Here is a 21,391-nt window from a genome sequence, read left to right as displayed (position 1 = left end):
TACAGTTAACCCTTAGGAACTCGTAGTCAATTTGGTTAAGAAAAAATTAACTTTGCATTAATTCTGAAAAAACAACATACACCCTTCATAGCGGCGACTTATGAAGCATTGTGACCATAATACCTATTTAGATTAGAATTAGATAATTACTCAAAAATGCTACGTTTTTTTTATCCTCAGCTGGAAAAATGTCATAAATGCATTCTAAATGGACACTAATATATAGAATAACTTTGTTTTTGACTATCACTGGTATAAAATTTATTGATTCCCGATGGCATAAATATTCTCAGAACATAAAATGTTAACGTTTTGGGGTGTATACCGGGTGACACAAGCAAGTGAGAACATTCTATAACTTTTTAATGGTGTCATCCAGTGGTTTGAAATTTGAGTAGTTTAATATAGGTCACACGTGCACTGAAAATGAAACTTTTCCTGTCAAATGGCAAATAGCATTTAAATGTAATGAATGAATGAATAGTTTATTAGAATGACCTAGTTTTTTAAATATCATAATACTGGGAACAAACAGGTTTTTTGGAAGTTTCTAAGCCCAATATTTTCAAAATTGTCATCAATTAAAAATAAAAAATAAGATCGCAGTAAGCAAAAAAATAGTTGATATAATACATATACAAATCCTAACAGTTCATACATTTTTTTGTCGTTATTTATTTTGTCATGTTATACACTTGAGGCATCGTCATTGATCTAGCGCGCCATTAAAAAAAAAAGATATTATAAGAAAAAATATTTCGATACTCTTTTTTTCTAAATAATTAAGAGTTTTTGATAAAAAGTACTTATGGGATTCACATTCGCGCAGATACAACTTAAACTTAAAGATATCATACTCATGTTACTATTGGTTAGTTAGTTAATCAATTTCTTACCATAACAAAAAATTCAAGCATCCCTTAAAGTAGAAAAAACGATATAGTTTTTTCTTTTCACTGCAGCAGGAGCAGCATATCAACTTTTTCTCCATATGTAAGTTGAATGTTTTCCATGATTATCCAAATCAATAAGACGATAAAACAAATTTAATATACATGTTTTTTAATTTATCTACTAATCTGGTTTTTCCTTGATGTAAGCTTATTTTTTACCGGTTTTTCAAAATTGTAGTTCCAAAATGTTGTAAAATGACCCTAAGAAAATATCTTTCAACATTTTTTGTTTAAAGCTTTTCTCAAATTTTAAAAGATCATTGAAAAAACTTTAACATCCTTTTGTTACATCACAATAAAATCCACGCATTTTTAATATTCTTTAATTGTCAGCTTTTAAAATCTGAGAAAAACATTAAACAGAAAAATTTAGTCATGGGCAGCTAAAAGGCCATTTGGCTTTAGCTGGTTGGATAATCATAGAAACATGTTTTCTCAGGCAGCCCAGAAATAAAATTTAATTTTGGTTAGTTTAAATACGGTTCGATACAGTTGTCAAAATTTCGTTTTTTTTTTATACAAAATTTCCCAAATAGTGCCATTTCTTCACGAAAATTGATATCTGGAGGCCTTGTTGACTTGAAACATGTAATTTTGTTCGTTGTTACCTATTACTTTTAGGAGGCACTATCCACATGCCTCGTTTCAATTCCTCATGCTCATGAATTTTTGTACGACCATATATTATAATTTTAGTAAAAAAAGAATTCCTCAATCATTTTTTTAACAAAGAAGTCCTGTTAGAAGTCGCTAGGGGGAACTGTTTTCGAAATATTTTGGTTTGAAGTAACCGTGTAAACGTGTTTAAAAAAGTGAAAATGAAGTGATTTTGCTTCAATCAAAGTCAATCAAAAAATGCCTAAAATTTTGCTAATTTCAAAAGAACCTGCGAAAAGCACGCAAGTGCTTTGATACTATTAATTTTTTGTTCAAATACGTTTAACAGCTTTACACTAAGCTTTTTTTTACCAGTATAATATAAAATAAAACTAACTACTAATTGTTTGAGTTAAAAAGGACCCAGGTTAATAAAAAAATAATTCTTAAGAAAATGCATATGGTTTTTCCACATCCTTTTCTAGCGCTGCCTAGTTTACTCCTCATTACTGAAAAGAAATTATCTATCAATTTATTAAATTTTCTTATCAATATTATTTGAATGATAACAATGAAAAATAAATTATATGTTTTTTCAAATCGTTGCCATTTTAATAGGTTGATGTGTTTCTGATCTTAAAAACTTATTTCAATCTCAAAAACCTCACTTGTGTAATTTGCATATATTTAGTTAAATAAAATAAAATTGTATTCGGTGGCGCCATCCAACATCGAAATCCGGAAATTGAAACTGATGCTGAATATGATTTTCTTTTATAGTCCTTTAAATCACCAGCCGAGGGCGCGGATGATCGCGGTAGCCTATGTAAACAGATTTGGACAATGGTAATGGTATGACAACTCTTCCTACTATTAAAAAGAACATCAAACAAAAATAGAAATTGTAACCATAGAAAAGAATGAGTTAAGTTCTTTTACTTTTGTTTATAATTTTTATTGTGAACATGTTAGAAAAACTTACTGCATTTCACAAAATCTATTCTGTGCATTTCACTGTTTGCGTTGCGTTGGCCACATTTTAGAGACATTGAAGTGTATGGTCGTTCTTAACTTCAAGCTATGTTTAGTTATGTCGCATGTTCATTTAAAATATAATTTTGAAAATTACATGTAGAAAAACTTGCATCATTAACTTCCTTTTTAAACAAAAAACTGTCATTTGTTTCACATGGAAACGTAGGAGTAATACCTCTGATCGATCTTTGTTCGTAGCGTGATGTGAGCATGTTGTAGTGGTAACACTGCACCTCATATAATGTTTACAGTCTAATTTAATCCGTAAAAATATTAATGAAAGGAAAAGGCCTGATATAGTTTCATAAATCTACTGGAAAAGTTAACGCAACAGCTACCGAAAATTGTAATTTAACTAGATTTGTTCAGTGATCAATCCATTTAAAGCTAATTGCTACCTAACCTAGTTACTACATTGCAACAATGAGCGAATCCCAAGAAGTTTCTGATATAGAAAAGAAAATTTTTGAAGCTATTGAGAAGAACGATGCGCTAATGCTGAAAACATTACTAACCGAAGTTCAAGATGTAAATTTTTTGGATGAGAATCTGATGACACCATTGCAGCATGGAGCCTACAAAGGAAGCAAAGAGATTGTGCAAATGTTGCTTGATAAAGTAAGTTATATAATTTGTATTTTTTCAAAATAACTTTATTTACATGTTAAAAATATTCACTATATATAGGTACATTCTTTTCATGTTACCTAATTCCAGCCAGTTCTGTGCACATTTAAACTAACTTGATGCATTTTGTTAAACATCTTGTGCACATCTGTGTGTATTATATTACATAACGTCTTCTATAATCAACTACTGAACTTCAGGGACTAGTACAAAGTTATATCATGCAGAAAAGTAAGAGTGGTTCTAAAAAACCTAATGGATCAGTGAAAAATTTCACAAGATTCTGACATTTCATAATTATAAATCATTAGCAAATGGATTATTACACCTCAGTTTTAAATCTGATAGTAATAGTAATAATAATAATCTTTTATCAACAAATTACAGTCTTTTAGACCTTGTTTTTAAACGGCAAAATATAATTATATTTAGAAAACTGAGAGCTTGCAGTAGTGCCTGCAATAAAAGCTAAGGTAAAAATAATTTGCAAAGGCAGAAAAAGAGAGAAAAATATAAATGACAAAATAATTAACAAAACTGCATTTCCAAAATCTTTTACAGAAAGTTACTATGCAGTGGTTTAATTCAAAATTTGTCTTGAAATTTGCTGTATACAGTTCAACTAAAACAATTGCCCAATGACCGAAGCAAGAACAGATACTAAGTTGGGTATTCCAAATCATACCAAAATGTAGTAACATAATAATTTACTATTCTTAACCTCTTATTTGTTTATACATTCTGATGAAAATCGTATGCTGAAAAATCTGTATTTTTTAATCATTTTGATTTACTTAATATTTAATTAACAAATATAGGTATTTAACATTTTGTTTAGTTTTGAAATTCTACTGTTAAGTAACAAATTTGGTTTATTTCAAAAATAGCAATATAACAAAGGACATATTTTTAAATTGAAAAAAAAACTTATCTCCACAGTTAATTTACAGGGTGTTTCCTTCAAAAAAACAAAGTTATGTATATGTGATGGTGAAAATTGGGTCTATAAGTTATGGTTAAAATGCCCATGAACTTGAAAAGTTTATAAATTAACTGGTATTTTTGGCGTGTTTACAAACTATCGGCAATAACTGGATAAAATGTGAACTTAATTTTCCAAGTATCATGATATAACAAACTTGTTGGTTAGTATGTAAATTTCCCTTTGGCTAATTTCATGGATAAGTGACGTTATATTTAATGTTGCGTCTTGGTTATCTTATGTAATATTACATAAAAGATCGGGCAAAGTTATTTTGTGTTTGAATTTCACGATGCAATTAAAATTTTATTCTTCTCACAAGGAATTATTTTGCTATGCTAAATTAAATTCACCAAACTGGATTGATTAGTTCACATACTAATCAATGGGTTATGGATTATTAGAAATATTAACTTCGCACATTATCCAAGAAGTAGCTAGTTTGTGGTAGCTACTTTTCTTGTGGTTTGTACTTGGGCGGTGAATGTTCTATTGTTTTTAAACTAGACATTTGGATGGTTTATTTATACAACGCAAGAATTAACTCGTCAATCATGATCAGTAAAGTGAAATATTTTTTAGGATAGTTTGTTGTAAAACGTTATTAAATATTTCACCTTAATTTAATGATGCCTGCTCTATTTGCCGCTAAGTATTTGGTTAGTTTTTATTATTCTGTTGTAACCAAATACGTGCCGACACAGAAAACATACAAAATTAGATTACGGTCAAACATCTAACTAAAGTCTTGTAAAATATTGTCTTCAGTACAAATTGATTTTTGTGTTGCTAACTTTCTTTGCCCACATGTAATATTCTGCCAATGAATAATTTGAAAAATGTAATAATAAAGTGCTTCTTAAAATTTCATTTTATATTACTTGATCCTAATAAAATAATTTTGATGTCAGAAATAAGTACAAAAATATACTCTTGACATGTAAAATATCTATGCTGTACTGTGAGAATTTCTACATTCTATATTCTATACTATATGTTTGTACTAAACATTAAAATAGTATAATGCAAGTAAAACGTTTTTTATCGTCTTTCACCTACATGTGTTTGATATTACAGACGCCATGTAACCAGATATATTGCTTCCTTAATATGGTGATTCCTACTTTAAAGGGCGTTCTTGTGATTTAGGTGTCGTTCCTTAACATGTTTTAAACCATTTCTGCTTTTTACGTGAAGTCTAGTTTATATAGTATCCAGCTAGTCCTTAAACTAGCCTCAACATATGTACTAGTTTTTGCCATTCTATTGAAATAGACTGTGTAAGTGGGTGTAAAGAAAGTTAAATATTTTGTAAATTTTTACTCTTTACGCTATAATTGTTCTTTATTTAACTTGTATATATGTATTTTAGGGTGCCGATGTAAATCTTTGCGAGCACCAACACAACTATACAGCTCTCCACTTTGCCGGTCTGTCTGGGAGTACCGACGTTTGCCTCGCTCTGCTCAATAGCGGAGCAAAATCCAATGTCACCAACACAGTAGGCAGGACACCTTCGCAAATGGCAGCATTTGTAGGACATCACAATTGCGTCGCGATAATAAATAATTACGTGCCAAAAGAAGACGTAATACACTACACCCACTCAAACGGAACGGATAAGGAACCCCTCCTGCCGTCGTTTCTAGTGGAAAGTTTTCACAAGTTCATTATGCAGATCAATATAAATCCCGTAAAAGTTATCTTGAATGTGTACAGTTTCGTCGGCCTTCAAGATCACTTGCAAGAGATCAAGAAAGTGTTGGAGCTGATGTGCGAGAGGGAAATGAAAAAAGGGTCCGAGACCAACGAGGTCATGTCCTTCAAGTTTCATTACTTGGCATACATCCTCAAAGAGATTGTGACGCTTAGGCAGAGACAGTTGGCAAAAAAAGAGTCGAACGGAACGTTGACTGAAGACAAGAAAATCGACGTGACCGAAATATTTACCAGAAAACTGTTGAAGCCAGGTAAAGACGGCAGTTACGAATTTATGAATGATTTCCTCATGGACTGTTTAAGGGAGTATCCTTTCCGAGATACGACTTTGTTTAGACAGATGGTGACTAGTTTGGCGGGCCAGGAAGCGCCCTCCGCTTTAAGCGTCGTCACGGCTGCTATAAATGGACAACGCGGTTTTCTCGATAATGTACCGACGTGCGACACTTGCGGTGAAGAGAAACCGTCAAAGAAGTGTTCGAAATGTAAAGTGGTGCAGTATTGCGATCGAAACTGTCAGAGGCTGCACTGGCATTGGCACAAAAAGTCCTGCGCGCGAATCGTTCCTGAACCGTCTAAAGCAGCCCCCAGCGTCAGCCGCATATCATCGGATATACAGAATTTGTTAGTCAATTAAAATGCCCGCCAAATTCATTTGGGAATTCTATCAAGTCGTTGCATTTACTGTGTATATAAAGTACGAAAATACATCATCCCAGGTGTCGTGAAATTTTTGCGGATGACGATGGTACTTACTGAATGTTTTGTGATTTAATTTTTTTATGTATATTTTAATAAACTATTTCTCTAAATGGACAGTGCCGAAATTCTTTCTTATATTATATTGTAAGTCTATTGAAATAGAAACCAATACAAAAAACATTTGAAAAATACTTCCTATTCTACAGGGCGTTCCATAAAAATGTGGGATCACAAAAATGTCTTAAGTTATATTTCCTTACTTAACTTAAACCTGTACAATATACAAACTAAAAAGCAAAGAAATACACAATAAAAGTAAAGAAACATTAATTTGTAACTAATATAATATTAAAATTAAGGAAACAAGGCTTCACCGTGCCCTTTAGTGAATTAATTAAAAATTAACGGCACATGCTGGAGAAGTTCTCTTTCTTTATAGTAAATAATTCAATTTTTAAACTTTCCTACAGAAAATAGCAAGTATCCAAAATTTATTTTTCAGTCTAAAATCTGAGCATAAAGCAACAGACACAACTGACATTTGTAATGCACATGTGCATATTTGATTTCAAATAAATAAATGAAAAGCTAAAGGTTGACAATCTTTTTAATGTTAATGTAAACTCTCGTCAATCTTAATATTTTAAAGGTTCATGAATATTAAATATAATATTTGATGAGATGAGCGTCAGACCTTCCAATGGCAACAAACTAAGATGGTACAAAATCTTCCGATTGGTGACAGTGACCCAATTCTCGTCTCCTATTTAGTTAAGTGCTTTCTTTGGAACTCAAAATGTATTCAGTAGTTTTAAATTTTACGAAAAACAGTGGAATGGGACCAAATGGCCACTGTTAGGAGATGTTTCTGATCGATTATAATTTGCGCACTAAAACTATTTGTGAGTCGATCGAGAACCGATTTGTGATTGCTTTCTAAGAACAAAGCTATAAATGTGGAATATCTATCAGATCCAAAAAGTTGTTCCGAGTAGGATTTTTCTTTAACTGCTTACTTCTAGCAAATAAAAGCAAGGAATCTATTTTTCAATTGTGTTTTGCCAAAAAAAAAGATGACAACGAAATAAATACATTATACAAGTTTGATAAACGTCATTATAGTCACGACACAGAGTATTAATTGCATTTTCTGGTCCTGACATGGGTAAGAGCGGCAGTTGGCAAACAAAAAAATTAAATCGAACATTCACGCTAATAAAAATGTTTTTCATATTTAAATTGTTTCCGACGATTTAAGCTTCAATTTAAAAAATATTTGTCCAAATCAAATCAGCAGTTTTCTAGAAAATTAACTTTTTTTTAACTACTTTTATTTAAGCATTATCATACACTTGGAACAGCCCTTTAAAAATCCGTTAATAAACTGCATAAAAGTGAGACTTGCGTCTAATCAGAATCACAAAAGTACCAAAAACTAACCAAAAAAAATTGAGAATCTAATTTTTTTATAATCCCTTCTGTAAAATAATTAATTACAAACGTACTAGCGTGCAGGAAGCGTCACTTTACCACGTGACTTTTCATGTCCCACTGATCTAAGCCACTTTGGACATTTCGGGGATAATACTGCACTGGTTTGGAAGCAGTCGGATTTTTTCGGAGATTTTACCGCACGGCTTGAATGTTGACATTTGTCAATTCTGACGGTCATGTCAGTAAATGTTTCAGTGTTGTTTGCAAAAAGTACTCAAAAACTAACGGTCGTAGAAAAAGTATACTATGCAACACGTTTGGTAAACTATTTAAGTCACTCGTTTATTAACCAATCGCTCCGCTCGTGACAAATAAACTCTTGTCTCGGATGCCGTTTACCGCGCTTGTTGCATAATATATACTATTCAATCATCACATTTGTCATTTACATGCACACGAAGGCATCGTTCATAAAAAATCGAGAGCCAAGTTCACTGGCAGGCTAAACGCTCCTCAGAGATAAGCACGCTGATATAAATGTAAAAAAATACATCTACAAAAAAAAATTATGTTTACTTAAATTATTACACGTTACCTTAAAAAGGCTAATTTATAGAGAATGCGTTGTTTAATAAACTGTTTTTTATGGAGACGGTGCAAAATGTGGCCAGTTTTTCAACTCATGATAAAATCTGGTTCCCGGGCTTAGCGTGCTGCTAACTTGTCTTGCAGCGAACAGCCTATAGTCGCTTTCAATTTCACCCAGTTCCACGCCGCACTGCAGAAAATTTCTTAGCGCCGTCAACATTTTTTGGTTTGGTAGTTTATCTAAAAGGGTATGTCCTAAGTCTGGCGCATGCACCAATTTTGCAATTATATTTTGATAGGTTTACAAAGGATAGGATTTTTTTCTGTTGTTTCATTGTGATTTTTGGAAAGGAATTAATTCATTTACCGCTAAAATTGCCTATGAAACCGATGCCCAGCGATCTTGTATTGTAACCCCTGGTGTGAGCTCCTACTTTATGCCATCCAGCACCCTCGTACACTTGCCCGTCACCTCCTATCACAAAACTTAAAAAAGGAAAAGTGATGTGAGCAACATGTGCATGACATACAGACCGACGCAATAGTGTGACTTTTATTTATCACTATTTAAAAATATATATATTAATTTGACATAACATAACATACTTAGCAAAAACTGAACTAAAAAAACTTCAAAGACAATGTGAAAACTTTTTCTCAACTTATTTCAGAAATATTAATAAAAATCCATTTTTGTGTTTCTCGATATATGTTTACATAAAAATCCAGCACTTAAGCACTTATTTTTGACGTAGAATATGCTGTTATAGTGTGACTCGCTAATTTCTGGACACCCTGTATAGACACTGTCACACCATTATGAGTCATAAGGCTAACCAAGAGCCACTCTATGTAGCATCCGAATGATCATTCGCAAAATCACGCGCTTACTCACTTATATCCAATGTCCTGAAACTCCATGGTGTCGATGTGAAAGTTCTGTATGCTTCTTAATAATTGCATACAGGCGGATTCCGTGCTGCATTCGTTAGTCACTGTGTGATGTATAACAATATTTGGAGTGGGCACTCTTCCATAGTCCACGGCTATGGGTGTACGCGCTCCCCATCTTGTTTTTGATATAATTTCGGGACACACTTTAGGCCAGTCTAACAATCAAACATTAAATTATTTTCGTAGAAACATAAATTAACTACCTTTTATGTATTGTATTTTTTAAGTCAGTATCAAGTCTGACTACGACGTCTAAAAGCCATTTTAACTAATCAAATAATTAATATATTGATTAACTTGGCTCGTTTATTGTATGATAACAACTTATCTCAAAATCTGTAAAGATTATATACGGGTGCATATTAGAGCCTTTTTTTATGTGCGTTATGCAGAAGGATATCTATACTTTAGTGGAATGTATTGATATATTAGAAATAAATACACATAGAGCTGCCAAAAAAACTGACAAAAATTTAACGGAAAAGATCATTGGAAGTAATTTTTTTCAAATGGAGACGCCCTATTTTTATAATTTTACCATATTAGGCATTATAAACAATGTTGACTTTGTATAAGGTTTTCTAATTCAAAAAGTTGTAGCGTTTAGAAATATTAGCAATACGTTTTTCCATTGTAAAAATGGCAACCGGCTAATAATTGGTCAAATATGGCAGAAGTACAATCAATCGGACACTAAAGAAATTACACCTAATATTTACTGTCGTTTCACGGTTTCTTTAAGTTTTATATATTTTACCAAAAATGTTTAGACAAAGACCCACAATAAACACTGTTTTAAACGGTTAATAGAAAAAAAATTTTTTTTGAAAATTTATTTTTATAAAATACATATATAATTATATAAAAAAATATTATTTCAATATATCTTTTCTGATTATTGCAAATAAAAAACTGCCTTTTTAATTTGTTGTATTTACTATTAATATTTTCTCCATAATTTTGTTTTTTTAGATATATTTTACATAATTTTTTATTGTATAAATAGGATGCGTTATGGTTGCTGTAGTGCTCGTTTGTTTTTTTTTGTCACATTTCGTCGTCACAGCGTTCTTATAATAAAGAAAACGTTTTATTTCTAATTTCTATTTTGAAATAGGAAACTTTATAAAAAGTGACATTACGATATTCCCATTTAAAAAAATGACTTTTATGATTTTTTTATTCTCACTTTTTGATCATTCTGTATTTATTTAATTTTAAAATAACAACACACAATAGTAGTAAGAGTAGGAGAAGTAGGATCTAGAAAGTGCCGAGGAATTCAAAAATACTCGAATCAACATGGTGTTCTATTTTAAATAATGTATATCGAATTAAAATTTAAACGTGAATCCAAACATCCCTCCTACTTTTTTTATATTCTTTAGAGATTCCATGATAAACGGGTCACCCTGTTGTAATAAAGTGAGTATGAATTGTATATTTATTTGATTATAAATCTACATAATTAATTTATTAATTTACTTTTTTTAATTTTATTATAACTATAATTACGTTATTTGATATATAAATATAAATTAATTAAGTGACTTATTAATATTTATAATAATGTTTTAGATATGTTGTATCGATAGCAAAATAAAAGGCAAGTGTAACGACTAGCTTAAAAAACCATTTTTAATTTACAAATTAACTTTTTTGTATTACATTTTTTACGTTAGTTTCTTTTCTAAATTTAATTTAAAATAGTTCAGTTTAGACAATCTATGCAATTTGATTCGTATTGTTTCAAATTAGGGTGTACTAAAAAGAAAGTTGGGTTGGTTAGTTTCAGAAAATTTGTACATTTAAAGAAGATTGAAAGAGAACTAACTGTTTCCTATAAAATTTTTCGATATTTTATAAAATTTGATCTTACCTGGAGGAGCTCCGAGCGTTGGTTGGATTAAAATAGTCCAGCCCAAGAGTGTAAGGAAGATTACCATCTTTCACAAAACCCTATTGTTTTACAATAATCACTTAAATGAATTTAATCGTTATTGAAACTAAATTTTGCTCATAACTCTGATTAAAACCTAACCCGACAATGTCGAATACATTGGAAATCGTATGCAATGTATACTGGCACCCAAACAAAAACATAATAAGCAATTTTTACGTTCCGTAAATATTATATACCGGGTGTTAAGATTTTTCGTTTTCGTAAATAGTTCCTATTATTTTCTGAAGCATCAAAATAATGTTTTACAATTTTTTAGCAGAGAAACCAAGTACAACTTCCGGTAAAACCAAACGAAACTAATTTTTTGTATTTTTTAGACACCATCTACCACTATTTGGGTAGAAAATTTAAATTGTCTTTGAGTTTTTTTATAACGAAAACCATGCAGAAACCAGGCGGAAAAAGGGATATAGTACAGTTCAAATATAAAATAAACAAAAGGAGTACATTTTCAATTTTGATAAAATCGGAAGCTGTGGTCGAATTTTCTTAACGAATGTGTTTTAAATTTTTTAAATATAATGATGTGCGTCTAGATTCGGTGTAGTACACAGAGGTCACTTTATCAATACAAGGAAGAAATAAATATAGTATTTTATTTTATTGACAAATTCATCAAATTACACATTTTAAAGTACTGACTGTCTTTAGATAATAAAAAAATAAACAAGCAAATAAACGTATAGAAAACCTAATTACTGCTAGTACAAATAACTTTAACAGTATATAACCTAAACATGCTAAGAAATTTTATAGTTCGACTCGTATACGTATTTCTATATTAAACTATAAGTTAAAAAACATGCTATAAGATATTAAGTAAATTTAAAGAAAAAAATATTATTTAATTGTATAGTCAACAAGTTGCTGTTAGTTCAGTAGCGGTATTTGATAAAAGCATTTTTCTTAGCTTTCAGAACGCCCTTGCTGCTTCAACTAACCAAAGTTTCTGCTGAATCATGGTTTGGTTTTTTTCACTTGTCTTGCCTATACTCGGCAAATACTCGCAACATTTTGTATCTTTTCGCATACTTCATTGAATTTTTAACTTCGCGACCTCTTTTGAGCTTTAATGGAGAATTAGATAAGGTCACACCAACTTCATTAAAGGTTATTTTTCTATAAAGCTATTCATATTTGTTTTCTTCAAATAATTTTTGTCCTTAATTGGAATTTTTCACTTTTTCATCACTATACTGTTAAAACAATTGATTCTGTGTTTTATTTTGCCAATATGCCACACATTTCTAGCATCCTAACATCGATAATGCACTTCAATATTGCGGTATTTGTTATTTGTTGATTTTTGCTAAAATAAATTGTACTAAACTTAATTAACAAAATGGAAACTCTCAAATAATACAAAGTCAACTAATCTCAAGAAATTTGTAAATGGGTCGTTTGTTGAGGAGTAATGAATTAATATAATTTGTAATCTGCAGAATTCAACTTACATTGTAGATTAGTAGATTATACAAAATTTCTTGGAATGTCAATTATCAACTATTAATTAATGGAAACTCGAAACCGCTCAAAATTTGAGCGTGGCCACTCGGTATACTAAAGTATCCGCGAAGGTCATCAGCTTTTATCATTTCGGTCTGCAGAACGCTGCGGTTAGGAAAATTGGGAATAACCGTCTTAGTATTAAAATTTATATGGTAGTTATTTTTATTTTCGTAACATCTTCTACTGCCGCAAGTGATTTTGTTACTAAAATAAGTCGGATCTGCGTAGCGTTGACTTTCTAACCTCAATTACTTATTGGTAATTGTCTTTTGGTAATCAGAGGAACATAGGAAATCAACTTTTTGACTTTGAACAAGCTTCAAAGTCTGTTGCTCCAGTAAAAAGTGATAAATATATCCTAGTGCTAAAATTTTAAGTTTAGCTAATGAGACTAAATTATGTTACATTAATACCTGCCTTTTGAGGTGTCGCCACTAGGTTATCAAATGTGAAATATTTGATAACATAAATACGAATATTTATTTTTGAACTTAATATAATTCTAGATCTTGTTTACTAGTTATTTTTATTATCAGTATTATAATCTAGATCAATTAGTACTAGGCATTTAATGATAGTCACTTGTTAGACAAACGTCTATAGTAAATAATAGAATTTCTATTTTGATGTTATATTTTGTTTCTCATTCAGGCCTTGAAATCCAACATCCAACATTTCAAAAAGGGCGACTTTGTGTAAGGTTTTTTGAAAAAGTTATAGATTTAGAAATATTGCTAATAAAATATTTTTCATTTATAAAAATGCCAGGACGGCAAAAAATGGTAAAAAAACAATCGAGACCTACAGAAACATTGGTTAGCAGTTTGGAAATCAATATTTGCCAATTTAGTAATTTTTGTTATTGATATCTTAATACAAAAAAATGATCTCGTGTCTATACAACGTTTTCGTAAAAAAAAAAACGAAATAATGAAGAAAACACTAACACTGAATAAAACAACTTCATCTGGACATTTTCAGCAAATGTCAAAATGTTGTTGGTGAAATTAGTTCCATTTTTAGAAATTCAACTAATTTGAGTAGTTTTTGTGTAAATGAACTGACAATATAATTTATAACTAATTGTCATCCGATAGTAAATAGCGTAGTACTCGATTGATTTTTTTGCCATGTTTCGCTGTCATCATTTGATTCCCTTAATTTCAATGCTTTTTTAGATTAAATACCATAAAATTATAACAAGGTACTTCCATTTGAAAACAAACCACTTTATTATTTTCAGATCAACCAGATTTAAAACTTTATTTTTGCTTGTTTTGCGGTTAAGCAGCCTGTTTTTCCTCATCCAAAATTGGTTTTAATTTCCACCCTAATCAATCAAGGCAACAGCGCAAATATTTGAAACTTCAGATTTACGTTATCTGTTCCAGGTAAATCGCCACTACCATCGTCCCTCGTCACCAATCCAATATTCGCAAGGTCGTTTCGCTTCTTTTCTGACCGACGTTGTCAAATGTTGAGCTACATACGCAAAAATAATATATTTTCGTTTTCAATTTTATTAACTTGTATTAATTTTAAAACCGTCCGTTACTTATTTGTGTTTTCAATTAATAATTTGTCCAATTGACTATAGCTAACATATTTTAATCTTAGTTTAATATTGTCTGCTCCTATCAAGAGCTTAATTCTATTTTGTATCCGTTCACTTCGTTTCACACTGTTAACAACATTACTCTAATTTTATATAACCCTACAAAAGCGACAACTATAACGATAGCGTCAACAAAAACAATATTATCTTTATTTACGTAGTGCGCCTGAAAGGGCTAGCGATTTGTATAATCAAGAAAAATACCTTTCACTTTTAAGAACTTAACACATCAACTAAAAATAAGTCCCATTGCTAACAATTCATTGTTGGAATCTCGAAATCGATAGTAAATATGACAACCGCGCTGATAATCAAAATGCGTTGACATTTTTCTGTTGTACATACCAGCGGTTTTTCCAAATAGGGTATATTTTTAACTCAGAATTTTTGTGTGTTTGTGATGTAACTCCTTCAAAAATATAAAGAAACGGGGCGACATGGACCATGATTTAGGTAAGTTTATTTAATAGTACTAATAACAGAACCTAACCTCCAAACGTGTTTATGGCATTGCAAATAACACACAACTACTTGCGTTCGATTTGTAATTGTAGTATTGTTTCTCTATTGTTGTCTGTCATTAGATTTTATCAATTTTTTCTGTTTCATCAGTCAACGCCAAAAGTTTTTATTTCGAGAATTTCAACGATACTAGAAAATAAGCGTAAACTTCTACCCAGTTTGAAGTATTTGGGGGTATTAACATTGTTTGTTGCCTATGGTTTGGTGCGTTATCAAGTCGATTTCTCACAAATGGATACTAAAGAATTTTTCCTAGAAATATATTCAGTGCCAAAATATCGCAAAAGTCGAATTAGGATTTTGAAGAACAAAAAGAAGGTAAATTTAATGAATCTCCAGTATGTTATTGGCGCAGGAAATCATGTCTTATAAAACTTCACATAAGACATTTAGTACAAAATCTAGAAATTCTGTAAAATAAAGCAATAAAACTTATACCTATTAGTCTAAATTACTTTACACCAAGGTATTTTTCAATATAGAAGATTTAGCAAGAATTAAATTTATTTCTTTATATGTATTATGTAATAAATAATTTGAACTAGTCTAGTTAGGTAAGCTTTTTGTGATATTTATTGGGCAGCTGCGTATGTCTATAGGAAACATCTGTTTATAAATAAAATACAAAATAAACTGGTAAAAGCTAACGTGGAGCTACAACTAAAGACAATAATTGTAAACTATGTATACCATACCATATATAGGAAATATTGCGGAAAGCATTGAAATGATATTGGATTTTCATACAACCTAACCGCCCTATAACGTTTATTCTTCCTTTACCATAGTATAAGCAACTATTTTAATAAATTTTTGGTAAATTGGTAAAAATATTAAAACCCGCACCTCAAACTATATAAAATGTATTAATCATTTATTCCGTACCTATTGGTAACTTTTTTCCATGTAAGCACGTCTGCATAACAATAATGAAACGAACAATTTTCCTTTTTTGGATGCCTCGAATTGTTTTAAATAAAAAAGTATTCGTTTCGCTTTGGTTGAGCTAAATATTCGTTAAAATCCATCTGAGTTGGTATTGTATTGTTTTTTCAACGTAAATTTTTTGCTCTTGATACCCGTATTCTCCCAATTTATTTCCTTCTTCTTCCGCTTTTATCATTTTTTGTCTTGTATTTTTTAACCAATCACCTATTAAAGAGTTCGAAATACTTGTAACTTTTGACAATACTTCTTATGGTCTTATGGAAATGTTATGATTTATAACAGCCTTTATTGCATCTTGAATTTCTTCATCAGCCTTTCTATCTCTTTTAGCCATCACAAACATCCAACAAAGAAAAATCACAAATAAAAAAGCTTTTAAAGGCGATATAAATATGGGTACCGACGCTTCTTTTAAAAGTATTTATTTTAGAGTTTAGAAAAAAAGTTTAATACAAAACTTGAAGAGTACAATGCGGAAAAGGTAGTAAAGAAAAAAAACATTTTCTTATAAAATTATTATACCTTTATTATGACCTAATAATAGAAGATAACCATAATTATTATAAACTTTTGAAATCAGCATTTAAATGGTTCATGAGGAGGAAATACAGAACGTGCCATAAGAAAAAAAAAACAGTTTTTCTTTCATTTCGTTGAATCCGAAAAGTTTCTACCAAAGAAATGGACGCCCAATTCGTTTTAAAAGGTAACCTTAAAATATAATCCTTACATAATTGTATAACAATATTTTTTACATACCTATCTAATGTAGGACCATCGCAAAATATTTATTTCTCAGAATCAGTTATCAGAAACGGCATTATTTAATTCGAAAATTCACTTAAATTGTACCGGGAATAAATTTTTCAACGCACGCCTTGTAGACATGAAACGAGCCACTGATTCCACTTTTGTCCACTAGAAGTCGTTAGATTCTGCTAAATGGTTACTCCATAGTAGATTCTAAATTCTTGTTGAGTGTAGTGGGAATTTTCAGCGTCCAGTTCATAGGCTGCCTAATTCAAAGGAACTCTTTCTTAGTCGGTAGTCCAATGAGGGTAACGCTTTGCTGTCGTCAGTGTAAAGCAAGCAAATTTCTTTTTACTATTAGTGAAAATTTCGTATGCATTTATGTAGTTTAAGATTCTCTATAAAATTCTAATTTGACATTATTCTGGGTGGCCCATGGCCTTGAAAGAACTTTACGACAAAATCGAAAAACAAGTTTTTTTCGTTATACCACCCTATATCTAGAGTTTTACCCCTTGCCTTCGGGATCATCTACCCTTAAAATTCTTGTATGAAAAGAAGAGCCGAATTGTAGCTCCTTTAGGAATTTCATTTAATACTTCTCTTTAAAAGTATAATTTTTTAAAATTTATATTTCTCAACTTTACCACCCTTACCAAATCTGCTTCAGATCGATTAAAACGGCTTATATCATCTAATCTTACTTTTTAATAAATAATTTAATAATGAATAAAAAACAACGTGCGAGGTCTATTTTTATAACAGTAATTTATTTTATTAATAAATGGATTGTAAATATTATTAATATTAGTATTATTGTTACACTATATAATTTATTCAAATGGTGTACCTAGTTTATATCGGAATTAATTTTTTGTTTGTCATTTAGACACTATTGAGAGAAACAGTATTTAAAAATAAGTCTTCAAAATCGATTGTTATAAATATATTTTACATAAAGTATTAAAATTATTAAATTACCCCGTAAAAAAACATTTTATTATAGGTCAGTTTTTTCATATCAAAAATTTTTGAGAAATATGGGTATTATGCAACAAGTGCGGTAGACGGCATTTGACTCGCGAGCTTCTTTGGGAAACGAAACTGACGTGGTAAAGTAACGCTTCTCGCACGCTAGATCGGTGTATAATAAGGTATTTTACACACGAGAGTAAAAAAATACATTGGTAATACGAAGTAGTAGGGGAAATAAAGCGAAATTTTTTGGAAATATTTATCGAAGTTTTGGTAGGTGGTTTCCCCCTCGCTTAAAACTATTAACTGTTTAACTACTATATTAATTAAAATATAAAGCTTGCTTTAATAATTGAAAAAAAGCTATAAGGAATGGCAGTACATGGAAATGAAAAACGGCTATTTTCTTGCAAAGTGTTCATTACAGAGTAACGAGTATTATAAACCTTTTTTCCTCGATCAATAGTGGCGAGAGAGGCAACCCCTTTGGCATTATTGATTTTAATTCAGATTTGCTCTGATAATACAAAAGAATGTTAGTAATAAGTGTATTTTTTTATAGTCTGCAAATCCGTTATTTAAGTTTTTGAAAAAATGCTATACGAGCTTTAATATTAACTCATTGAGTAGAATCCCCCTTAAATTTCCCGTTTTGAATCGTAATTAAATAATAATATAATTTTTAGAGTTTAAAGATTATAATTAGCATTGGGTCCATTGAAATGTTCAGCCTCATTTTTCTATTTTCGAATATGTCATCCAGCCACTGGAGTTAATTTATTTGGGCACGTTTTTTGAAACGTTATGGATCACAGCCAAGAAATTTACTTCGGCGTCCTTAACTGAAACGGAAGTGAAACTCTTATTTTATTCTTTATAAGTATATACATCCCTCATTACGCTTTTGTTTTTATTTTCCTCATTTACGTTTTTTAAGTGTTCATATTCATACTTATTTATGTGTATTTTTAAGTGGACAACTTAAGAGTTTTGTTAAAGACCAGTAATAAACAAAAGCATTTGATTATGCAGAAAAATATGGAAACCCCATTGTGGTTTTCCAATTTTTCGTCATTTTGAAAATTGCTCTTACCTTTGGATTTGATTGCTTTTAATAAACTATATTAAGAATGATATCACAGAATTTCAGCATTCCTCCAAACAAAAAAGTTTATATAGAGAATATATAATTAGGCAGTTTTTGACGATGATGATGTGTAAGTATTGCTCCGTCTGGTTAGGAACTGTGGTTTTTTCAATAAAACCTGACGTGACTCAACGAATACTTAAGTCAGTTTCATTGTTTGGCATTGATTTGGTTGCAAAATTCTTTCTTTTCAATGAGTGCAGGTAGTACCACGCGAGTTTGGGGAATTTATGGGGTGTATTTGTTGTTATCCATTCACCAACAATAAAAATGGTGTGCTATAGGCGTCCCGGTAGGATACCCTTTTTTGTTATTAATATTTATACAAAAAATACATTATACAGAAATTAAATTGCGTCTTATATAGTTTCAAATTATAAAGGCGTCTGAGTTACAGTATATCTCTTTGTATCTTCGTAGAACGAACGACGTTCGAGTAAATTTGTTATACTGGGTGGAAATTATAAAAGGCTCCACGTTGTTTTTATCTAATAATATTTAAAAAAAATACGCAGAAACGATTTTGTTAGCATTGTTGCATTTTGTCTATTTTGAAAATTTTCCCTTTTTACCTTTACAATTGAAATAAGTAAGGCGGGTTAAGTGGCAACTCATTTTAAAAATCTAAAAAAAGTTGATTAAATTTAGATAAAAAACAATAAAAATAATGTGAAAATTTTGTCGATTAGTTTTTAAGTTATTGTTTCAAAGGTTAAAATGGAGTAAACAAGAAGAAATTTTTCATACAATTTTCAAAAAATTTAAAAATTTTCGTACTGTTTTCATACGCCGTAATTAGCTTTTTGAGATAGTTCATCGAGATAAGTTCAGTGCAATGCATGATTTTTAAAAATGATGTATTTTTATTTCTTTACAGAAGTAAGTACCAAACAATTTAAACCAAATGCTCAAAGTGGACACCATCTTCTTTCATGCAGTACTAATGCCTTTGTTCAAAGTCTCTTTTGACATTTTCCAACATTCCTGAAATTATTTTTCTGTATTCATCTACTTTTATTTGCAGAAATTGCAGAAATCTTGGTCTAGTTAGGAACACTTCACGTCTTAAATATCCCTTTAAAAAAATCTCATGTTTATTATTTAAAAATTCTATCACAAAAGCATTATAGTGAGGCGGAGTACCATTTTGCTGAAAATGTGGGTTATTGATGTTATGCTGTGGATCAGTTTCAACCGCTTATTAGGTTGTCGATTTCGTTTTCCAAAAATAGTAAATACATTTTTTCGTTAGTATTATCTGAGATAGAAATTGACCCAATCATGCAGTGGCCAAGTATCATTGCCCAAACATTCATTCTTTGTGAGTGTTGTGCATGCGCTTGGGTAAGCCAGTGGGTATATGAGTCTCTCCATTAGCGACTGTTATGCCTGTTTACCCACCCGTTTAGGCCTAAGGAGCATTTTCGCGAAAATTTCTGCCTTTCTAAAAGCTGAATTTTGTAAGGGTGCGCCTGCGTTGGTGTTTGGTGTTAAAGACGTACCCAGTAGCTTCAAACTTTTGAATTAACCTACCCATATAAGAGTCTATTATTTATTATTTGTTCTTACTATGGATGAATAGCATTAAAAATTCGAGCATCGTCCTTAGCACAACTATTATTTTGATAATAAATTGAGACAAGTTCAATTCTATAATTGGGTACCTACGGGTAAAATTGAATTACGTCTACTACTTAATACATCAATAGTGAAAATGGGAAAGTTTAAAAAAAAGCAGTTAAAAAAATACACAAAAAGATAAACTTTCAAAGAAAAAAATAATAAAAAGGCACCTACTTATTTACCTATTTATTTATTTATTTTTACATTTATGGCCCAATTTTATTATCTGCAACTATTCTAGTGGGTAAGTAACTACCTAGTGTTGTGGAATTGACCGGTCAATTGACAGAAAATAATTTTAGAAATAAAATCAAATTTATATTTATTTATTTATGTTTACTTATATTGTACGTTACGTTGCCGTCACGTCGTTCTGAGAACTAAATAGAGTGGACATTTTTTATTGGGATTCCCTAAACGCCAAGTATCGTATTCAGATATTCCTTGACAGACTCTACAATTGCAGGACATTATTTAAAACATTTTGATCGAATTTGACTTGTCAATTAAGAAGTGGTCAATTGACCATTCCCAACACTATAGCTACCAACATGTAAAAACTGACTTAGAAATAAAAAATAATTGATTAATTTGGATAAAATATTAAAAGAAATGTTTTTGAGTACTCTTTGCTAATAATTTATCTATTAGGGCTAAATTACCCTTTGAAAACACCAAATCATATTAGCACATTTGAACAAAATGTCAGGCATACAGACAATTCACATGTACCGTCCTGTCTGGCTCA

The 21,391-nt window shown here is 30.6% G+C and overlaps 3 protein-coding genes across 3 annotated transcripts in view; 2 read left to right on the top strand and 1 right to left on the bottom strand.

The window, feature by feature from the left end:
• The first annotated feature begins 2,565 nt into the window (after positions 1 to 2,565).
• Positions 2,566 to 6,706, top strand: LOC132702808 (ankyrin repeat and MYND domain-containing protein 2). Its single transcript, XM_060671601.1, has 3 exons — positions 2,566 to 2,931; positions 2,993 to 3,203; positions 5,567 to 6,706. Exons 2-3 carry the CDS (start codon positions 3,009 to 3,011, stop codon positions 6,548 to 6,550), a joined length of 1,179 nt encoding a protein of 392 aa, XP_060527584.1. The 5' UTR covers positions 2,566 to 2,931; positions 2,993 to 3,008; the 3' UTR covers positions 6,551 to 6,706.
• A 115-nt stretch (positions 6,707 to 6,821) lies between these two features.
• LOC132702809 (peptidoglycan-recognition protein 2-like) lies at positions 6,822 to 11,671 on the bottom strand. The gene is made up of 4 exons (XM_060671602.1): positions 11,471 to 11,671; positions 9,533 to 9,746; positions 9,005 to 9,123; positions 6,822 to 8,877 (listed from the first exon to the last, which is right to left on the bottom strand). Exons 1-4 carry the CDS (start codon positions 11,535 to 11,537, stop codon positions 8,693 to 8,695), a joined length of 585 nt encoding a protein of 194 aa, XP_060527585.1. The 5' UTR covers positions 11,538 to 11,671; the 3' UTR covers positions 6,822 to 8,692.
• Positions 11,672 to 14,975: 3,304 nt separating this feature from the next.
• The window catches only part of LOC132704037 (leupaxin), a 92,806-nt gene continuing 86,390 nt past the window's right edge, over positions 14,976 to 21,391 (top strand). Inside the window, exon 1 of the mRNA XM_060673665.1 lies at positions 14,976 to 15,131. Coding sequence (XP_060529648.1) covers positions 15,116 to 15,131 — 16 coding nt within the window. The 5' untranslated portion in view covers positions 14,976 to 15,115. The remainder of the gene's footprint in view (positions 15,132 to 21,391) is intronic.

The sequence above is a fragment of the Cylas formicarius genome, unplaced genomic scaffold, assembly GCF_029955315.1.
Source record: "Cylas formicarius isolate icCylForm1 unplaced genomic scaffold, icCylForm1.1 PGA_scaffold_6__28_contigs__length_40554024, whole genome shotgun sequence".
NCBI lineage: Eukaryota > Metazoa > Arthropoda > Insecta > Coleoptera > Brentidae > Cylas > Cylas formicarius.
The sequence above is the reverse complement of the archived record's forward strand: the minus strand, read 5'-3'. Positions and strand labels throughout refer to the sequence as shown.